At 36.9% G+C, this 20,350-nt stretch overlaps 1 protein-coding gene across 9 annotated transcripts in view; it reads left to right on the top strand.

The window, feature by feature from the left end:
- Arhgef6 (Rac/Cdc42 guanine nucleotide exchange factor 6) overlaps positions 1 to 20,350 on the top strand; it is a 109,480-nt gene that overhangs the window by 76,792 nt on the left and 12,338 nt on the right. For 7 of the 9 annotated variants that reach the window (XM_077107373.1, XM_077107371.1, XM_077107370.1 and 4 more), the window contains 7 exons: positions 8,297 to 8,435; positions 10,560 to 10,619; positions 12,768 to 12,914; positions 15,685 to 15,771; positions 16,565 to 16,643; positions 17,640 to 17,785; positions 18,850 to 18,975. In XM_077107373.1, the coding sequence (XP_076963488.1) occupies positions 8,297 to 8,435; positions 10,560 to 10,619; positions 12,768 to 12,914; positions 15,685 to 15,771; positions 16,565 to 16,643; positions 17,640 to 17,785; positions 18,850 to 18,975 (784 nt within the window). The remainder of the gene's footprint in view (positions 1 to 8,296; positions 8,436 to 10,559; positions 10,620 to 12,767; positions 12,915 to 15,684; positions 15,772 to 16,564; positions 16,644 to 17,639; positions 17,786 to 18,849; positions 18,976 to 20,350) is intronic. The other 2 variants (XM_077107374.1, XM_077107372.1) reach the window with 1 other exon arrangement.

The following is a 20,350-nucleotide window of genomic DNA, read 5'->3' as shown; positions in this document are numbered from 1 at the left end:
TTCCTACAGTGGTTTTGTAACTTGTTTTCTACTTTTATTGTACTTTCTCTTCTTATACTTTTTGTGGTTATGTGATTTACTCTAGTGGTGTGATTCAATTCCTTGATTGTTGTTTTTGTTTGTCTCTTTTAGATTTTTGCTTTGTGGTTACCACAAAAGTTACAAAAACATCTTTTGATGGTAACAAGATACTTTAAAATGATAGTAACTCATAAAGATAAGAACAGAAACACCAATAAAAAAGAAACAGAAAAAATATACTATTAAAACTCTACACTTGTATCCCATTCCTTCCTACATTTTGAATTTTAGATGTTTCACTTTGCATCTTTCTGTGTTGCCTATCTCTTAACATATTTTTTATATCTTTATTTATTTATTTTTTATGTGGTACTGAGGATCGAACCCAGTACCTCACAAATGCGAGGCAAGTGCTCTACCACTGAGCCACAACCCCAGCCCCCTCTTAACATACTCAATGTATTATTATTTTTATTTGTTTTGATTTTTGGTCTTCATACTAAAGATATGAATGGGTTATGCACCATGTTAACAATATTAGAGAATTCTGAATTTGTCTACATAGTTACTCTTACTAATGAGTTTTATGTTTTCCCATTCTTTCTTTTTGTTCAATAACATCTGTTTCAGTTTCAAGAACTTCCTTTAGCATTTCTTGTAGAACAGATATGGAAGAGGTATAATATAATTTTGCTATGTGCAATTGCTTTTATATCAGTTAAGAGAAGGTGAATAAGCATGTATTTATACTATCATTCATAATTGCATAATTCCATTTACTGGTACTTTGGTTTTACATGTGGATTTAAATTTACATTTGGATTTTTTTGTTTTTAGTCTGAAGAATTTCTTTCAATATTTCTTATAAGGTGCATTTTCTAGCAAAGGATTAACTCAGTTTTTGTTTGTCTGAGAATGCTTTCATTCCACCTTCAATTTTTAAAAAATAGTTTGAGTGGATACGGAATTCTTGGTTGGCAGTTTTGTTTCTTTCAGTACTTTGAGTATGTCAGCCCACTGCCTTTTGGCCTCCATAATTTAATTTTACTTATATTTATTTTTTTGTGGTGCTGGGGATTGAACCCAGGGCCTTGGGCATGTGAGGCAAGCACTGTACCAACTGAGCTATATCCCCAGTCCTTACTTGTATTCTTTATTTGATGACACATTGCCCTCATATATCTTTAAACATGGTTTTCTTTAGTTCTTTGAACATATTTATAATGACTACTTGAAATCATTGTTAAATCTGATATTCAGTTGCTCTTATTTTTCCCCCAGTGTATGGGTCACACATTCCTGTTTTTTTTTTTTTTGCATACCACATTTTTGGGGTTGAAAAAATAAACATTTTAGGTAATTTTAGGTTTTACAGCTCTAGATCCTGATTCCACTACCCCTTCTTTGGGGCTTTGGTTGTTGTTGTTTGTTTGTTTGTTTAGTAACTTGACTGAACTATTTTAGTGAAGTCCATTTCCCTACAGTGTACAGCCTCTGGTGTCACTCCTCAGAGGGCACAGGCATGCTGTCTCTTGGAATGACAGGAGTATGAAAAGGACTCTCTTTGACCACCTCTGTCCCTAATGTCTCTGTTAAAACCAATTTAGTATCATACCCACTGTTAAACTCCACTGATTGGTTCTAATATTTTTGACAATTCTCTGGGGCATAAATTGCCCCACTATTTAATCTGATTAAATTCAAGGAGGAGTGTTTTTTTTTTCTTTTGAGCAATTCCTATTTTTTTTCCCCTAGTTCTTTCTGGTGACCTAGCTGGCCTATGAGTACAGGTTATTGCTCTTCAGTTAAAGGAATCACCAGATTCCTTTTATTTTCTTATTACCAAAATCTCCATTGTTTTTGTAAGAGCCCTTAGTCTTAAGTCTCCTCAGACCCTTTCCCAAATCAAACCAATTCCTTGGGAAGACCTTCAGAGCTCTCTGTTCCTATAGATGACCTTTTTCTCTGAGTCACTACTCTGGACACTTGGCAGGTGATGTCTCTTGGTGTTCTCAGCTTTCCTCATCTGCCATGGAACCTCCTTCAAGTGAGCTGGGGTGAGGGCGATTTGGCCCCACTATTTTCAACCTGCCAGTTCTGGGGTACAGTTTCAACCCTATGTGTGGGAGCTTAGATGAAGGGAGTTTCCTACCTCTCAGCCACACTCTCCATAAATTTAGTCTATTTTACCCAAAGTTATAGTGGATGAGATGTGCTGGTGGTCTGCCCCGCTTGGTGAAATACGCCTATTGATTGAGAACTGAGGAAGGACAGGGCTTGTTTTCTTGGCCACATTTGCCTGGAATGGAGCGTCTGTCAAGATGAGTTGGGAAGAAGGACACAGCAGGTTGTGATTCAAATGCCACACTTTCCTGTTGTTCATGAGTTTTAGTACATTTTTTAAATGAATGTTTCTTCATCTGTCATATGCCATTAGAATAATTTTTAGACAATTTAAATGGTTGTTTTTTATTGTTTCCACTTATGCCAGTTTCACTGGAGAGTGGGTCTAATGAGCAGCTCATGCCACCATCCTAAAAGGGATTTCTTCCCCATTTCCTTTTAAGTCTTCATGTGCCCCTACCTGATCTTAGCCTAAAAGTTTTACTGCTTTTGTATTGTCTCAAAATTGTATGTTCAAAATTCAACCACTTAAAAGTTGTTCTACTGAAGGCATTTCACTTAACTTCTACATTTTGGTTTCCTCATCTATAAAATGAGGATAAATCCTCACATCAACCTTGCAGGATTGATGTGAGGATTAAATGAAGTGATATATACAAAGTATGTAGTACACAGTATGAGGTAGTTGATACCACACACCATATGACTTTATTCATCTTCTACCTGCTGCTACCAGTGGCTTTCAAGAAATATTTCAAGACACAAATAATAGACAATATAATGTACATGCCCACATTTGACATTATAAACAAATTACAAATGCAATTCAAATCCTATATTTACTCTCTAATATATTCTGCTCCTCCTCTCTCACCAGAGGGAACCATAGTCTGAACTTGGTTTTTTCATTTCCAGGAATGTTTTCATACTTTACTTCATGTATACAATAAGGAAAAAGTCATTCAGAGGCATTTCTCCCTTTGTTGAAGATATAAATATCCTGTTTGTGTAAGAGAAAATTGTTTAACCAATAAAATATGAGATCCCTGGCATGTTAGTTATTTATATGAGTGCATGTTCTTTTTCTTTTGATATGAGAACAGCTCTGGATAAATACCAGAAAGAAATGGTTTCCTTTAAAGACTAGACTCTCTGTGGTGTTTCAGAGAAGTTTCTGTTGTAGCCCTGTGTGCTAAATAATATTTTCTGCATTTACCTATGTTAAGAATTTAATTTTTTAACTAAAGATGCCTTCAACTTTAATGATTTAAAATTTGTTACCCAATGGATTTAAAGATTTCTCAATTATTTTGAGAATCACAATACTGTTTGCTTGATTTTAATTAATGTTATTTTTAAAAAATATATTTATTTTAGTTTTAGGTGGACACAATATCTTTACCACTGAGCCACAACCCCAGCCCCCAATTAGTGTTGTTTTTTGAGAATTTTATTATACACCCTGAAAATGATGGAAGACTCACTGAAGTCTTCATAGAGCTAAATGCCTACATTCTGATTCATTTACATACAAGGGATGAAATTTGAACTTAAATTCTTGGGATTTTCCTTAGATATGCTTCTAATGTAATCGCTGGTATTTTCGATGAGTCTCTTGTAAATATATGAAGACATATTAGAGGCAAAACATAGTTGGATGAAATTCACAGAAAATTCAGATTAAAATTTTATTTTTGATGAATATTTTGGCTGATAGGAACATCCGTGGATTTGAGTTCCTCCTTCTGCTGAATCTTTGATGCTCAGGTAACTTCTTTCTTTTGGTCTGTAGGTGGCAATCTCAAACCAGAAATGTTCACAACAGTCAACGATGACAAGACATCCAACCCTAAAATTGTTTGATTGCATGCAGATGCTGGGATAAAAATGCAGTAACATGTTGCCCAAATTTGGACATGTAATTGACCCCAACCTGGTGTATTCCCATATTTACATATATTCGTATGGTTGCCCCAGCTTTTTGTTATCCCCTGGGTGAGGCCTTTGGGGATTTCCCCTATCTCTCCCCTGCTGATTTGCTTAGGTAGCTTCTGTCCCTTCCTGGGAATAACTTCTCCCTTACAAAAATACCCACTTCTTTCCTGTGCTTCAGTGTAGTGGTGTAATATCCATTCTTTCCATGAGGGAGAAGGTTCCAAGAGAGCCAGAAGAGGACAAGAGTTGGCATTAAGACAGATGTGGATCTCACTTCCGTCTGTGTTGTAGCAAGCAACTACCACAAACACCCTGTGTACTTTTCCTCTTGTTAGTTTTATTCACCTTCTGTTTACCATTGTTGCCAGCAATGACGACTTTCAGAAAACCCCCCAAAAAGTTGTGTATTTGCTTTGGGGGTAAGGAGCATAGGAAAAATTCTGAGCCTCAATTCTGTTTTGCTACTGTCTTTGAGGAACCAGGAAAACAGAGAATGGTTGCAAACAAAATGTGGTAGGGGCAAGAAAGAAGCAGACAGCTTAATCTTGGGTCTGGATAAATGAAAAAGGGAAAATAGGGATCTACCCAGTCCAGTGTGAGTAGCAAACCTGGGATTTTCCACTGGCAGAAGTTGGACCTTCCAACTCCTCTTGCTTCACCTAATCTGTCAGGCCACAGAAATTCCCATGACAGGCTTGTGGGAAAGGAATGCGATGAGAAACAGGAATCTTTTACCCTCTTTTAGGGAGAGTCATGACCTTTCAAATTGAAAATCTACACAAAGATTCCACAGAAACACTGTTGTATGAGATGGTTAAGCTCTGTAGTGTTATGAGGTAGAATAGTTTTCTCCTGCCTTCCTATCCAACCAGGAACATAAAAGAGCCCCATCTGCTATGTATTCTATTAGATAAATGCATGTTGAGTTTTAAACATCATTTGTACATTGAGAACTTCTTTCATTTTATCACAGCACATATACAGAACATGTTAAGCTTGAAAAGTAAGTCTTAACCCACTGTTGTTTCAAACAGATCATTTAAAATTATAAACTGCATTTTAAAGACAGATTGTTCTTAGTATAATGATACATATTTGCATATAATGATATTAATTTGTTTACTAAGCTTATTTGGCTAAGTAAAATGTGCTTTTTAGGATCTGCTTATAATAGGCAGTGGCCATATAAAACAGCTTTGTTCTTTTTTGCAGTAGCAACATTTTCTTGTCTGTCCAGTAGCCTCTGTTTTAATCTGAGATATTGAGCTCATATTATACTGAAAACTTTAAAAATTAGTTAAGCTAGTTTGGTGGCACGTACCCGTAATCCCAGTGCCAGATGCTGAGGCAAGAGGATCACAAGTTCAAGGCCAGCCTCAGCAATTTAGCAAAGCCCTAAGCAACTTAGCAAGACTGTGTCTCAAAAAATAAAAAGGGCTGGGCCCTAGCTCACTGGTAGAACACTTGTCTCGCATGTATGAGGCACTGGATTCCATCCTCAGCACCCCATTAAAAAAATAAATAAAGATATTGTGTTCTTCTACAAGTAAAAAAATTATTTTTAAAAATAAATAAATTAAAAGGGCTGGGGTTGTGGCTCAGTAGTAAAATGCCCCTGGGTTCAATCCCTGGTACCAAAAAAATATGTTGTTTAATAATATTTAGTAAGCCTAGAAATTAGTATGTTGAATGAAAAGTAATAATAAAATACCTATAATCATTTTCTTTTAATTGCTATAACTCTTTCATCAATTAGAGTAGACTATTGAAGATATAGCAGTCATTTAGTGTTGGAAAGAAAACATAGGACTTGATAACTCAAAAGAAGTTAGGATAGTGATTTTCTCAAAATTACATTTCTACTCAAATGCACTCTCCAAATCTGAGTTATTTTCCTAATTATATTTTACATGTGATGAATTTTTAAACCTCTATGTGATTTATGCTCTTGGTTGGAAATTAAATATCAATTGAATTTTAATTTGGGAATCATGGGTACTAGTAATTTTTAAAGATCAGATTCTGGCAAGGTGTCTTGGAATAAAGATAATAATACATCTATTGATTAAAGTTTAAACAATCCTTTTCTGCAGTCAGGCAGGGCGGTAACATGGAATGACCTGAAGCTTTAGCTTCAGACCTGGTTATGACCCCATCATAGCTATTACTCACCCTTCCTGATTCTCAGGTTTCTCATCTGTAAAATGGAGATAATGCCTATGTTGAAATACTGTTGTGAATGTTAAACAAGAATGAATTCATGTAATGATCCTAGCATCAAATTGTAGCCTTAACAAACCCCACCGATTTGATCAGCACAATTTTATTAGGAAGTAGGTTTTACGAATGAGTCATTTGAGGCTCAGGCAACTCACCCAGGGTCACCAAATCTGTTTTCTGATTCTAAGCCCAGGCCATTTCCTACTTCTCAGCTGCTTCTGGGACAAAACTGTGAAATAAAATACTTAGTAGCCATGGTTTGATGGGACCACCCAAATATGATCTAGTGTTCAGTAAGACGCCCATTCCTGCCTTTCTTCTCTCTTCTTTTTAAATTGATTTTTATGGTGTTGGGGATCAAACTACATCATTTTTTTCTTTAAAAACATTTTTATACCTTTATTTTATTTATTATTTTTAATGTGGTGCTGAAGATCAAACCCAGTGCCTCACACATGCTAAGCAAGTGCTCTGCCATTGAGCTACAACCCCAACCCCTCTTTCTTCTCCCTGACATATGTGTGCTAATCCATGACTCCAAGCTACTGATGTGTTAGTTGCTTACAGATGCCCAAGGAGGAAGAGTGTTTATTATTAGTAGAGATCAACTGTGATCCACTCTATTCCCAATCCCCCATACTTGAATACCAATAACAAGTCTCTTTAAACCCATTTTGCAACCTGTGGCAACATACTACAGTTGGAACCACAGCACAAGATGTGCTCTAGGAAGAATAAGTAGGTCACTTCTCAGTAGGGGGGTTCCTGTTAGGGAGTGGTGAGAAAGGTTGTTGCAATCAGTAAGAGTCTAAAAAGTTAATACTTGACCTTGTAGGTACTCAACTCACTGAGTTGCTTAGGGCCTTGGTAAGTTACTGAGGCTGGCTTTGAACTCATGATCCTCCCGCCTCAAGGCTTCAGAGCTGCTGGGATTACAGGCATGCACCACCACACCCAACTCAGAGGTTTTGGAGTAGGAAAGTTGTGGGACTTAAGTCGTGGTCTGCAGGATGATTTGCAGGTGAAAGAGTCTGGAAGCTAGGAGATCAGTTGGCCTATTGAAGCAAGCCAGATTTGGATGCAATGAGAGCTTGGATTTAGGCTGTAGCAGAGGGAATGGATCCAAGGAGAACTGGGACTCGTTGGATATGAATGGGCAACCAAGAAAGTCAAGGAGTCAAGGGAGAAAACAAAAAATTTCAAAATATGTTGTCAGGCAGAAGATTATTAAAATGGCCAAGTGGTCCCAGGACTCAACACACCCCTATGAGTGGAAAGGAGATGATTTGGAAGCATGCTAAAGAGCTGAGAGTTAAACATTTACAGGACATAGTTCACAAGCTATTATTACTCTTTTCACCATATTGCTGCCTTATGGAAGTGTTCAGGTATTCTGCAATACTGGATTCAGATCCTAGGCTAAGTAACTTTTTGGTGAGTCTTACAACATATTGTTACCTGAATGTAGGGCTTTATTCTAGAACATTGCAAATGGGTGACAGGAGTACTTAGTGAGTTGCTAATCTTAGTATTTGACCAGCAAATACCTAGAATATTTGAAGTGACTAAGAAAATATATTATTTTTTTAAACTTAAGTTGAGGTCATCTGATGGTCTGCATGCCCCATCCCCCTGGGTGGAAGCTCCTGAAGGGTGCGGATTTTTACTTCATTCATTGCTATATCCCCATCAGAGAACAGAGCATACCACTTAGTAGATGCTTAGTCAGTAAGTGCTGACTGAGTCAAGGACATCAGAGATCATGACTGTTTGGTCACCACTGGAGTCCCCTTGCTGGGCACAGGGCCAATGGCAAAGGAAGAACTGAATAAATGTTGGTTGAATTGAGTTGAAATAAATTGAACAGCATTTTGGACCAGTTAAATAAATTTTTATTTGGTTTTATATTGTGGGAAATACAGTAAAATAATGTTTGATTGACAACTGTTTACTTGGGATAGTCATCAGTAACAAAGCTATATTCATTTTTTGCTAGTGATGATCTGGAACAATTTATGGAAAATCAAGGTGCATCCAGCCCAGGTATCCTCATTTTAACCACAAGCCTCAGCAAGCCATTTATGCGACTGGAAAAGTATGTTACTCTTTTACAAGAGCTGGAACGACATATGGAGGTAAGGCAAGGCAAGCTTTTCTAAGCTTCTGTACCTGTATGACCCTCTGCTCTGGGAAGCAGTCAGTTTGCCTCCAAACTAGCCCTGATGAGGATCCAGAAAATGTCTATTTCAAAATTTACTCACTCCCATCTTCCTTCTTCCAAGGCTTCTACTTTACTTATTTATGCAACCAAGTAAGATCTATTTTCTTTTGTACTAAATGTTCATGATAATTATCCCCCTCCCTTCTTCCCAAGTCTTGGTCCTGTTTCTTGCTTCAAATCTATATTTACTTAGGTTTTCTTTTGCCTTCTCATCTGTAGATGGTGGTGCAGTCAAAATCAGACCTAGAAATCTCTGTTCTGATCTATTAACCAAACGTATTGTGGGAGATAAAGCAAACCAACATCAGAAAATACAAATAACACATTCATTGTAGACAGGAATATTTAATCTCCAGAACACTGCAATCATTCAGCTTTCTGACTCTGGATTACAGTGGAAGATTCTGGTATTCCTTCAAGATTAATCAATGCATCCAATATTAATGCATTTCTCTGTACACCAGTACATCTACATCAAAGTCCCATCACATTTTGGCTCATAAACTTACAGTTTACGTGACACAGCGTATAATCTTTTGTAAATATTAAGATTTGTGATGAAGACTGATCATTGAATCATTTTTCATCAAGAGCCCAAATCCTGTTGTGATTAAAAACCAGTCAACAGGGATAGCTCTTTAAGCTGTTCTTTGGTGATTATGCATGGGGTGTGGAGGTGTGGGTGGGAGAGGCTGCATTTACCCTAGTTGCTCTTCCTGTGTCTGGGGGAAGGTTTTGAGGTTTTAAAAGGGCTGATTATCTTTAAAGCAAAAGGTTGCATGCTGTCAGGTTTGTCAGCATTTGTCAGGATTGAAATCATGTACTCTGAGGGAAACCGCATTCTCAGGGTGTTTGACCTGCCTGAAAGCTGGAGGCAGTGGGGAGCAGGTGAATAAAGCCTGCCGGAATGAAATTTCAGTTAGGGCTTGGAAAGGTGTTGGCCTCTGGGGGGTCTTTCCATAATCAAACTGGTTGGCTGAACCGTTTGAGGTTTGCCCCTCCTTGCTTATCACAAAAATCCAGAAACCAATGGCCTAAGTTTCTGTTACTTCTTAGTACTGAAGTACAAATACACATTTAATTTGGGGAGAAAATAAAACCTCAAGCGGTAAGAAGATGCTCCCACAGCTCAGATTCTCTATTTTGGCTTTCCTTGTAGTGGAGCCTGTTTCTACCCCTGCCTTCAATTGTTCACATTGTCTTTGGCTTGCTTCCCATTGCCCACCATTCTATAAGACACCTCCTTCCTGCTAGTTCACCAGTGCTGAGACACTATCCATATTTCTGATTGCTGGGCATGATCGCTGGCTAGCAGTAGAATGGAACCTGAAATTCTCAGTTGTCAACTGGTTTGGGTGACTACAAATTTTGTTATAAAGGAATACAAACCTGCTTTCCATGAGCAATATTATTCTTGGCTTGAGTCAGACTCTGATAATGTTCAAGTTCAGCTCTGTATTTTCTCACCCAAAACCGGTGAGCAGATTGCATCTTCCTACTGTGCCAGCTGAGTTCCAGGGGTTAGGTTTACATACATTTAACATACACCCTTCAGGTGAGGTATAACCCCATATAACCCCTCAATGTTAGGTATATGCTATGACTTAACATGGTCCCTCAGGTAATTATTTAATTACCATATTCATTGCTAAATATTTATTATCTAAAGCACAACAGCAAAAAAGAGAAATGGGAACTCTTGCTTCAATAATTATATCTACTGTGCTGTTACTAAATATATGCTGTAATACCTGCTGTTTTAAAAGTCCGTTATACTTTATGCTAGTTTAAGGATTAAAACACAGACTGACATTTGGAATCTCAATTATTAGATAATTAAATTTTCTTTTGGTTCACTGTTCTTTGACTTTAACACAGGTATAGACTTGTGTTATCATCACTACAGTTGGGATGATTCTGTCACCCTCCAAAATTCTTGCTTACTATCATTTGGGGCCACACTTTCCTCCCACCTGGAACCCCTGGCTACTGATGACCCGTTCTCTGCTAATATTGTTTTCAATATTTACTTTGATAGGATACTCATCCAGATCATCAGGATATTCTGAAAGCAATCGTAGCATTCAAAACGCTCATGGTAGGTCATGTTTTAAGTGAAGAATGGTCACTCTTCGTTTTCTGTATTTTGTTCCTGAAAGAATGATTTGTGTGTAATATTTTCTTTATTATGCAAAGGTCTTCAGACCTTTCATGACAGTATTGCAGTGATTGTTTCATGTCATTTTGTCCTCCAAAAATCATGCTTATCTATGAAAGGTTGCCAGGCTAAAGATATAAAGCAATCACATTTGAAGTCTTGGCCACATTAAGCATTGGTGTGTAGGTGGGGGGTTTCCTTTTGTCTTTGTCTTTACCCCCTTTCCTCACCCTGTGTCTGTATAACTCGTCATTCACTGATTGGCATCAGTACTGGAATCAACTATGTCAAAGGCCTTGAGTTTGTTCTTTGCATATGAAAAAGAAATCCTTTATAAAAGGAAAAAAAAAACCCTATCATCTACTAAATACAATTGCTTTATATAGATTGCTACCAAAGGTACTGAAATCTTATATCTTGACCATCATGATTAATGTGTGTTCTTGAACCCACTGAAGTAAAACAACTTGGTGCCATTTTAAAAGCAAAGAAAATTTTATTTTTGGTGATGGATTAAGTTTAGCTACATTTTTGACATTTCTGTAGCATACTAAGTTATTTGGATCAATGTTCAGTTATTTTCCTTGCTGTAAGTTTGTGATGCAATGTTTACCATCACCTCATTTATATTGCTGTTAAAAGATCAGTAACTGGCATATCCATGGTTAAACAGCAAGTTGAAGACCAGAGTAAGGTATTAAGTTAACAACGCTGCTGTTGTGCCTTAAAAACAATCAAATCCTGGCAGTTTCACATGGCTCCACCTAATTGAACAGCCCACTGAAACCCATGGCATTTGTTGTAATTTGTTTCTTATTTTTCCTGTGTAAATGGAATATAAAATGCCTCTTTGAAAAAAAAGCTGCTTTTATTTTTGATCATGTAAAATCTGCTTTGGTGGTTGTAGTCTGTTTATTTTTGGTATAGATGCAGGAAAGTATCTTTATAATAAATTTATTTCTTCAAGTCTCCATTTAGCTAAATGAGGCAACAGAGATTTTATGGAAAAATTACTTCCAAAAAGCTATTACATTACAGTCATTTGGAAACAGTAATATAACTAACCATATGCTTATTTTTGTATTCAATTTGGAATGAGTGCTGTTAAATTACTCTAAGATAGCCTCACACTTTCTAAAGCAGGGATATATATATATATATATAATGTTCACACTCCAAAATTTACTGTTTGCCAGTGTGAACATAAACAGTAAATTGTTTCTTGGTTTGAATTTTCAATTTGTCATCATGAAATTCCATTGTCCTCCTTTTCCTAATCCTTTTCGAAAAGAAAATTAATGTAGTATTTTTTTATAGCAATCTAGTATTGCTCCCTCTGCACAGAGCAGAGTGGTGCATATGTTTCATTATAAGCTCAGTTTGGTTCCCTGTGCCATAAAAATGAATTTACATTTTTCTTGCCAGTCTCTTTTCTATAAGTCTTGTAGCTTTTGTTTGTTTGTTTGTTTTTGTTATTATGAGGATGTTACCTTGATGGAAAGTGAAGATATGCTAGAAAAATAAAATTACTTTGTAATAACTAAAGCCCTATTTATACCAAGATAGACAAGATGGCAAGGATCTAGAGCAGGGTACCAATCTACAGATCTAAATCTGTCAGCTGTTTTCCTGCCTCTGCTTTATCTGACTCCACTACTTGTCCTTCTAGACTCTTACAAGGAGGGACAAACAAACTCTTTCTACCCTTTGATCTTTTTTTTTTTTTTGGTGTGTGTGTGGAGCTGGATTGAACCCAGGGCCTTTTGTATGCAAGGCAAGGACTCTACCAACTGAGCTGTATCCCCAGCCCTCTACCCTTCTATTTTGATGCTTTGGTGAAATGAAAAGTAGTTCATCCTCATATAACTTTTATAGGAGCTCAAAGCTTGAGACTGAAGATAGTAGATCTTCTGTCTGTCAGGAATGGGTCTGTTCATGGAATTCAAGGTGAAGAATAGTGGGATTCAGTGAATGTGAGAGGCAAATGTCACATCTTACGTTGATCTTCTGTTAGGTCTGATAACTTTCACTGATCTGTTTCATAAGAATTCCTGTTTTGCAAAAATGTGCTCTGTTTTGGTTCTGTAGGGACAGTGCCAAGATCTGAGAAAGAGAAAACAGCTGGAGTTACAGATACTTTCGGAACCTATTCAGGCATGGGAAGGGGAAGATATTAAAACCTTGGGAAATGTGATTTTTATGTCACAAGTAATGGTGCAGTATGGAACATGTGAGGTAAAGTGCTTTAAATATTAACATTTTTCTTCTATGTTTCATATTTTTCTTCCTTTATTTGTCCTTCTATCAAGGACAAATGCTTGAACATTCAAATCAGAAACTGAACACCCCTTCTTTGCCCGACAGTCTGCTAGGTGCTATGGGAAATAGAGAGAATGAACAAGCTTTGCTTTCAAATAACACACTAAAATAGATTCAAATGCAAATTGCAACTAGAAAACAAACCAAATAACCAGCAGTAGAGTCCATAGAAATTCAGAGAAGGGAGCAACCAAAAAGACCTTATAGAGACAGGACTCAAGGAGGAAGATGCTAAAAAGAAAAAGGGAGGATAAAGTAGAGGTCATTTTTATTTCAAGCAAGAACAGGAATGTGACTTTTTTCTGTAGGGCAGTAAGCAAACTAGACTTCGGGCATCAGAGGAAGCATTTTAAACATAGTGAATGAAAGAAAAGGTTAATTGAATCAGGTTTTGAAGAACATTGGAAATTGGGCTAGAGCAGTTTAGATTGATGCAGCAGGCAATAGGAAGTAATGAAAGAGTACTGAGTAGCAGAAAAACATAATGAAAGGGCTGTTTGACACTTAATCTGGTGAACACATATATCAGATGAGGATGGGACTAGAAACAGAAAGGGTAACCTGAATGGGAAGTGAGAAGTACCCCTAGCCAAGGTGGTGGTAGAGGTAATAGAGCATAAGAGGCAACTCTGAAACATGCTTAAATGGGAAAGTCAATGGGAATGGGTGACCCATGGGCTAGAGGAGATGATGAATGTAATTTTAGACCTGTTAACTTTCAAGAGACTATAGCTATCCATGTGAAGATATCTTGTAGGCAGCTGTTGAAATAGTATGGAAATGTGGGTGATAGGTCAGAGTTACAGGCAGAGATTTAGATGTCCCTGACAGATGTGCCTTCCTAGGAGGTAAATATTCAAAGAGAAGCACAGGGGCTGAAGATAGATTATTTCTTTTAAGAAGGGGGTAGGGTAAAGGAGAAAGGTTGATTATGTCACCTGCTATGATTTATCGGGTGTTAGAATTGTCTTCGCTCTCCCAAAACATCTTCCTATATTCCCAGATGTGCCTCTGGCAGAGATTCATTACTTTGGGTTAATAAGCAATCTCATTGAAAATGCAGATACCCTGGGGAAGGTTAATGCAGTGAGTCTAACTATTAGTCATTTCACATCTTTGGGATAAATCCCCTGGGTGAAAGGAGGAGGAACAAATGCCAGAAAAAAGAAAGACAAATAGGAGGGTAGAAAAGAATTGGGGGTTTGTGGTATCATGGAAATTCCTGGAGGAGCACTTGAAAGTTGTCAGCAAGCTGAGTGCTCCAGAAGGTTCAAAGGTCAAGGAATGTGAGAACCAAGAAGAAGCCATTGGATTTTGCTAGAAGGCAGTTATTGATGGCTTTGAGAAAGCAGTAGGGGTGCAGTTAGGGAGGGATCAATGGGAAGAAAATGAAGGCAGCAAGTAATTTGGCAATAAAATGTCAAGAAATGAGATATTATGTATAAGGAGTCACATGGGAAGAGCAAAGCCTTTTAGGACAGCAGATCCACATATGTTAAAGGCAAAAGGGGAAAAGCTTAGTAAAGCATGGGAGGCTGAAGGAGGAAGGAGGAGAGGAGATATATGCAGAAGAAAACTAGATGAGAGAAAGGTTGGTGAGAATGTAGAGCACTTGTTAGAATAGTTAGCCTCTGAGTGTTAACTCTTCTCAAATAGGAGGAGGTGAATACAGACAGGCATGCAGACAATTGTGGCTAAGATGGCTGGGCATGAAAGCCAAATGGAAATTTTGCATTTACCAATTGCATGTCTCTTTAAGGGATTCCAAGAACCCTCATATATGAAGATTCTTCTAATGCTATAAAAATATAGTTAACATTAATGCATTATATGTATCTCAAAAGAGCTGGGAGTGAGGATTTTGAATGTGCTCACTGTAAAGAAATGAGAAAAGTTTAAGATGGTGGATATACTAATTATACTGATTTAATCATTACACAATGTATACATGAAATATAACATTGTACCATATAAATATGTACAATTATTATGTGTAAATAAAAAAACCCACAAAACTGGGCTGAGGAGTGCAGCTCAGTGCTAGAGTGTGTGTTTAGTATGCATGAGGCCCTGGGTTTGACCCCCAGCACTATTCATATACAAAAACCACAATTTTTAAAAGTGTGTTTACTTCTGTGTTTTATATGGATATAATTAATTATCCTATTTTTGATGATTAAAAATAATTTTGTGAATAAAAATTCACATGCATTAGAGCATAACTCAAAAGCCACTTCATGGGCTGGGGGTGTAACTCAGTGGTAGGGCCTCTGCTAGTATGTGTAAATCCTTGGGTTCAATCCCTAGTATCACAAAAAAAAAAAGAAAGAAAAAAAAGAAAGAAAGGGAAAAAAAGTAAGAAACCAATTCTTTTGCCACTTTTTCAAAGTAAAATTGTATTTTTGTTTTGTGAACTTAGAGACTTATTTGTTCCCAGGCCTAGCTCATTGCACTGGCTACATAAACTGTTGACCTCTCAGGCTTATGTATTTGGGAAACAAGCACGGTTATTTGTATTTAACTTTATGTTTAAGAAGGAGAGAGAAATTGTGTGTTTATGTCCATGTGAAAGTATAATTAAACTAGTTTTGTGCTTTGAGGCTGAGTATGGTTTTTTTTAAACCTAAAATTCTTAATAAAAATGACCAATTTCTATTCTCCATTTAATATTTTCATTCCACCACAGGAAAAAGAGGAGCGATACCTTATGTTATTTTCAAATGTCTTGCTAATGTTATCTGCAAGTCCTCGGATGAGTGGCTTTATCTATCAGGTTAGTAGATTTCATATAAAACAAATGGCAGGACCCACATGAAATAGGCTTCCATTCAGTCATAATGTCTCCACTATGGCATTAAAAGCTCAAGCCAGCAAAGGCAGGCAGAATGTTCTGATCCTTCATTATAATTAAACAGCTTATCAGAACAGATGTTCATTAGATCAAAGACCTTTGTGTTAGTAATGAGTTTGTCCTGAATATCTGTTGGTCTGCTTCTGAACTGGGTTTTGAATGTATAAATAGAAATCTAAGTCTACAGTTGGATAAATTAGCAGCAATATTTTATAGGTCCATATCATTGTTGGTGAGAAAATACAAAGCTGGCACCTGCTCCTGTGATTGTCTTATTACAGTCACATCACACAATTTGGGTATCTAAGATGCAAGTCATTAAACTCCTTAGGAAATTAAACTTCCCTCAGTGTGCTCCCAAGATACAGAATGTTATAAGTTATTAATGCCTGTTATATCCTGGCCTGACCATGGCAAATTTTCATAAAATTGAACCTTTTCTTTGTTTACTACTTCATGTGAAAACGTGTTCAAAAAGCAAATTGTTTTGTAAATCCTGATCTTATTGTTTAGGGTGTGTTAGGCAAACACAACCCTTGTTTCCCCTTTGCTTTCTTGTCTGATTAAAATTTTAAACAAGGAAACATTATCTATTAACAGGCTAGAGAAATATATCTACCTGTAATTCAGCAGTGATTTCAGAGAGGATCAAAAAATCTAAGAGAGATATATAAAATCATAGAATTAATGGGAATCTACTTTTTTTTTCTGGTAGGGAAAAATACCAATACCAGGAATGGTGGTGACTAGATTAGATGAAATTGAAGGGAATGACTGCACATTTGAAATCACAGGTAGGTAATTTTCACTTTTTCATGTAGCTACTTCAAATCTTTTTGGGGATGAAGTGGAGTTTAAATAAATAAATGCAATTATTTTCTGTTATACAGTCCATGAGAAAGTTTTATGTGGACATGGCACAGTATATTCCATTTCTTGGAATAACTAGGGTACAGTGATAGAACAGACAAGTCACCTGGTCATTTAAAAGCCTTGGCTTTGCCATTAGTTTCAATCTTCCCTTGCGTAAGAGCTACTGGTGAGAGCTAAAGAATAACAAAATGGACTGATGTAAATGTAATTTTCTCTCTCTCTCTGTCATCTATTCCCTAGTGGCAGAGGATCCAAAGATGTAGACTTTTACCAGCAATCTTAATATCCCCCTATGAATTAGCAAGATTTGGTTGTGTTTCAAAAAAGTGCTAAAAAGCCATGAAACTTTCTTCACAATTTGAGCAAAATGCCAGGTCTTGATAATGCTCTCTGACATTTTGGGCTGTTATTTCTTTTGCCAGGCCTGTGTGATTTACATGTAATGACTGCACTTTTTGCACTGATGTGGTTCAGCAGCTAAGACTGGGATAATGACCCCTGGCCTTACCAGTACTCTTCTTTCCCAATAGAAAGCATATAATTTGGTATTTGCCCAAATCTTATTCTGACTTTAATATTGGGGGATCCAGTACAAGAGCCTCACTTCAGACTTATGAGCTAGATTCTTAAATTTTTGGATTGCTATTTTGTTCACAGTGAGGTTTTACACTACTTCTAAGATTCTGTAAGTGGAAGAAATCAAGTACAGTTTTATAATGCAGACATGAATATTTATTTACTTTCTTATCATAGCTTATCTATTCCTAATATAGAAGTTTGAAAGGGTTATCCATGAATATGAAGACCCCAGAAAATAGACACCCAAGTCTTAGTTGCATGAGGTATATTTATGAATGAGACAAACTCAAGGTTTTTCTTGCCTTTTCTTTTCAAATGTTCACAATCGGATGATGCAGGTAACATAGTAGAGAGAGTTGTGGTCCATTGCAACAATAGCCAGGACTTCCAGGAATGGCTGGAGCAGCTGTCCAGACTGACTAAAGGACCTGCCTCTGGTGGTTCATTATCCAAAACATCATCATCGTCATGTAGTGCTCATTCCGTAAGTAGTCCATTTTTTCTGCCCAGGAATGCTTACTTCAGATCTTGCCTGCTGAACACTTAATACGAAGCAGTGAGCACAACCTTCGTCTTTGGTTAGTCTTTCATTCATAGATTTCGAAGTACAGTTAAACCTCACTAATTCTGATTTCTCATTGTGAGGCTCATCCAAATTAATAAAAAGTTTCATTTAGAGGTGTGCAGTTTTGTTTGATAGTATTCAGATTCTCCAAATAACTACTGGCCAAGTGTTTTCAACCGAAAGTCCTGCTAAGATGTTTTCATGATCAACAAAACTTACTTTGTTTAGCAACTGTTATTTTCATATTAATAATATGCTGAGTCAAACAAATAGCTTATTTCCCTAAGTACTTAAACATTTCCATGTAACCTCACTCATGCTATCACATTTGCTCAATAACCTTCTTCAAAGATAAACTTTCAGTGTTGTCTTCCTCTGAGTTCCTGCATTTAGAATTCATGAAAATTGAATTGATGAGATTTTACTGTACTTGTTGAGTGAAATGGAAGATATTCTGTGTTGTCTGTTAACACTCAAACCCGTGATGCCAAAATTCCTATTTTGAGCACTGTGCATTGTGGTGGTAGAACATGGGCTTTGGCCTCAGATCTGTGTTCAAATCTTAACTTTGCCAACTACTAGCTAGATTTCAGTTGCTGAGTCTGTGCTGTATGTTGTTCTGATAAAATAACCTATTTAAACACCTGTTTGAGTTCTAAACACATCACTGAACTCAAATGTTGCCTGGTACACAACTTTCCTCTCTTCTAGAGGGGAGAACCTTCTGACTTCAACGAAATTGCAGAAGAGAGAGAGAAAGGACAGGATCATGGGATGTTGAGTCAATTTGTGCTATTCTTTAGAGACCCCATAATCTTGAGTGGAAAGTGCCAGTTCTCAAACTGGAGACTTTTGTTTCCCCATCATTTCCTTTCTCTGGCTGGCTTTGCTGACCCAATGAAGTGATTGTGGTTGTCTTACTGTGTGACCCAAGGTCGGGTTCAGATGGCAGTTTGCCAACATCTCATAAGACGTTTTCCCAGTCTTTTAGCTCTACTGGACAGCCCCGAGGACCCTTGGAGCCTCCTCAAATTATAAAACCGTGGAGTTTAAGTTGTCTACGACCTGCACCTCCACTTAGACCATCAGCAGCCCTAGGTTATAAAGAGGTAATTTTGCTACATATGGTATAAAATGCTTCTGACAAGCTAATCTTGTAGCTTATTCCAAACAGTTCTGTGAGAATGTGCTAGAATGTACGATAGGTGATATATGTCAGTTAATCTTGAATTACCAGGCTCGGTGATTTTTTTTGTTTCTTAATTTTCTATTTCCCTTTTGTCCATCTACAAAAGTTTATCAGATACCTACATGGTTAATGTGCACTGCCTGAATTTTTCCAACCTCCTCCTGAAGTGCCTCTGGTTTACCTTATGTGATTGTGAGAATTCTTTAAGTTAGTTAATCATGCACACACATCTTGAATGAGAGCCACTTTATTTGGAGTTGAATTTTCAACAAAACAGACCCAATTCTGTATTTTGGAGCATTTTGACTTATTAAACCAAATCAGGAAAGTGTTATAAGAGCAGGCCATGAGTTCAAATTATGAAAATAATATTTACTGCAGTGGGAATGGGAAAAGAATTCAATGGAAGAAATGTCTTTTTAAAGAGAGGTTTCTTGTCAACAACCTTAAGGGTCATTGGATATCTGAGTAGGTGGGATTTCAAGGTGGTGGTGGTTTTTTTCTCTCATAGTTGCAGTTAGGTCAGTCACTAGCTTCTATAACTGTGTGGAGTGTTAGTTTTTCCATATAGTGGGATTTTTTTCTCCCTCTAACCAATTTCTTATAGTTTTAGATTTCAGAATAAGTGCTTGTTTATTAATATCTGTTTTTAAATAGGTCTCACTGAGGGAAGAATAAGTTTGTGACAGTTATGATATAAGCTTTAGAATTATACTGCAAAGGCAGCATATCAAATGTGTGTTTCAGTGGATGATGCAGACTTAGCTCAATTTTGAGTATGTTTTGATTTTAACCACCATGCTTCTGCTTTGATTAATTGTTGCCTCCAACTCTTAGTGCAGTAAAAATAGAACAATGTATGAACATTGGAGGAGATTTTTTTGGACACTTTTGACCCAACACAATAGGAGAGAAAATGCTTGAGTTGAATCTGAATTGTTCACCTCTATTCAGAATTTGACCAGAAAACTGTCCCATAGATTTGCTTTGGAAATTAACCTGAAATTCCTGCAATCATCTACTTTTCTTCTTTAATTACCTAAAGCAGGAGTGCCACTTCCTAGTTATGTAGGTCCCCTTTTCAATGCTGGATAATTTATAGTTGTCAGTTATTAAATTCAGTGCAGGGGTGAGCTTTGAAGTGTACAGTTGACTTAATCCTTCACATAACTAATCTATTAAAACTAAGGCATGATCACTTTGTTTCTGCTGGAGAAAGAGATTTATTAATATATTCTTACTATGCAGTGTGTATTTCAGTTATTTTCAGTTTTCGTTATTCTTCACAGTACTGT

Source organism: Callospermophilus lateralis, chromosome X (genome assembly GCF_048772815.1).
Source record: "Callospermophilus lateralis isolate mCalLat2 chromosome X, mCalLat2.hap1, whole genome shotgun sequence".
NCBI classification, from domain to species: domain Eukaryota; kingdom Metazoa; phylum Chordata; class Mammalia; order Rodentia; family Sciuridae; genus Callospermophilus; species Callospermophilus lateralis.
The sequence above is the reverse complement of the archived record's forward strand: the minus strand, read 5'-3'. Positions and strand labels throughout refer to the sequence as shown.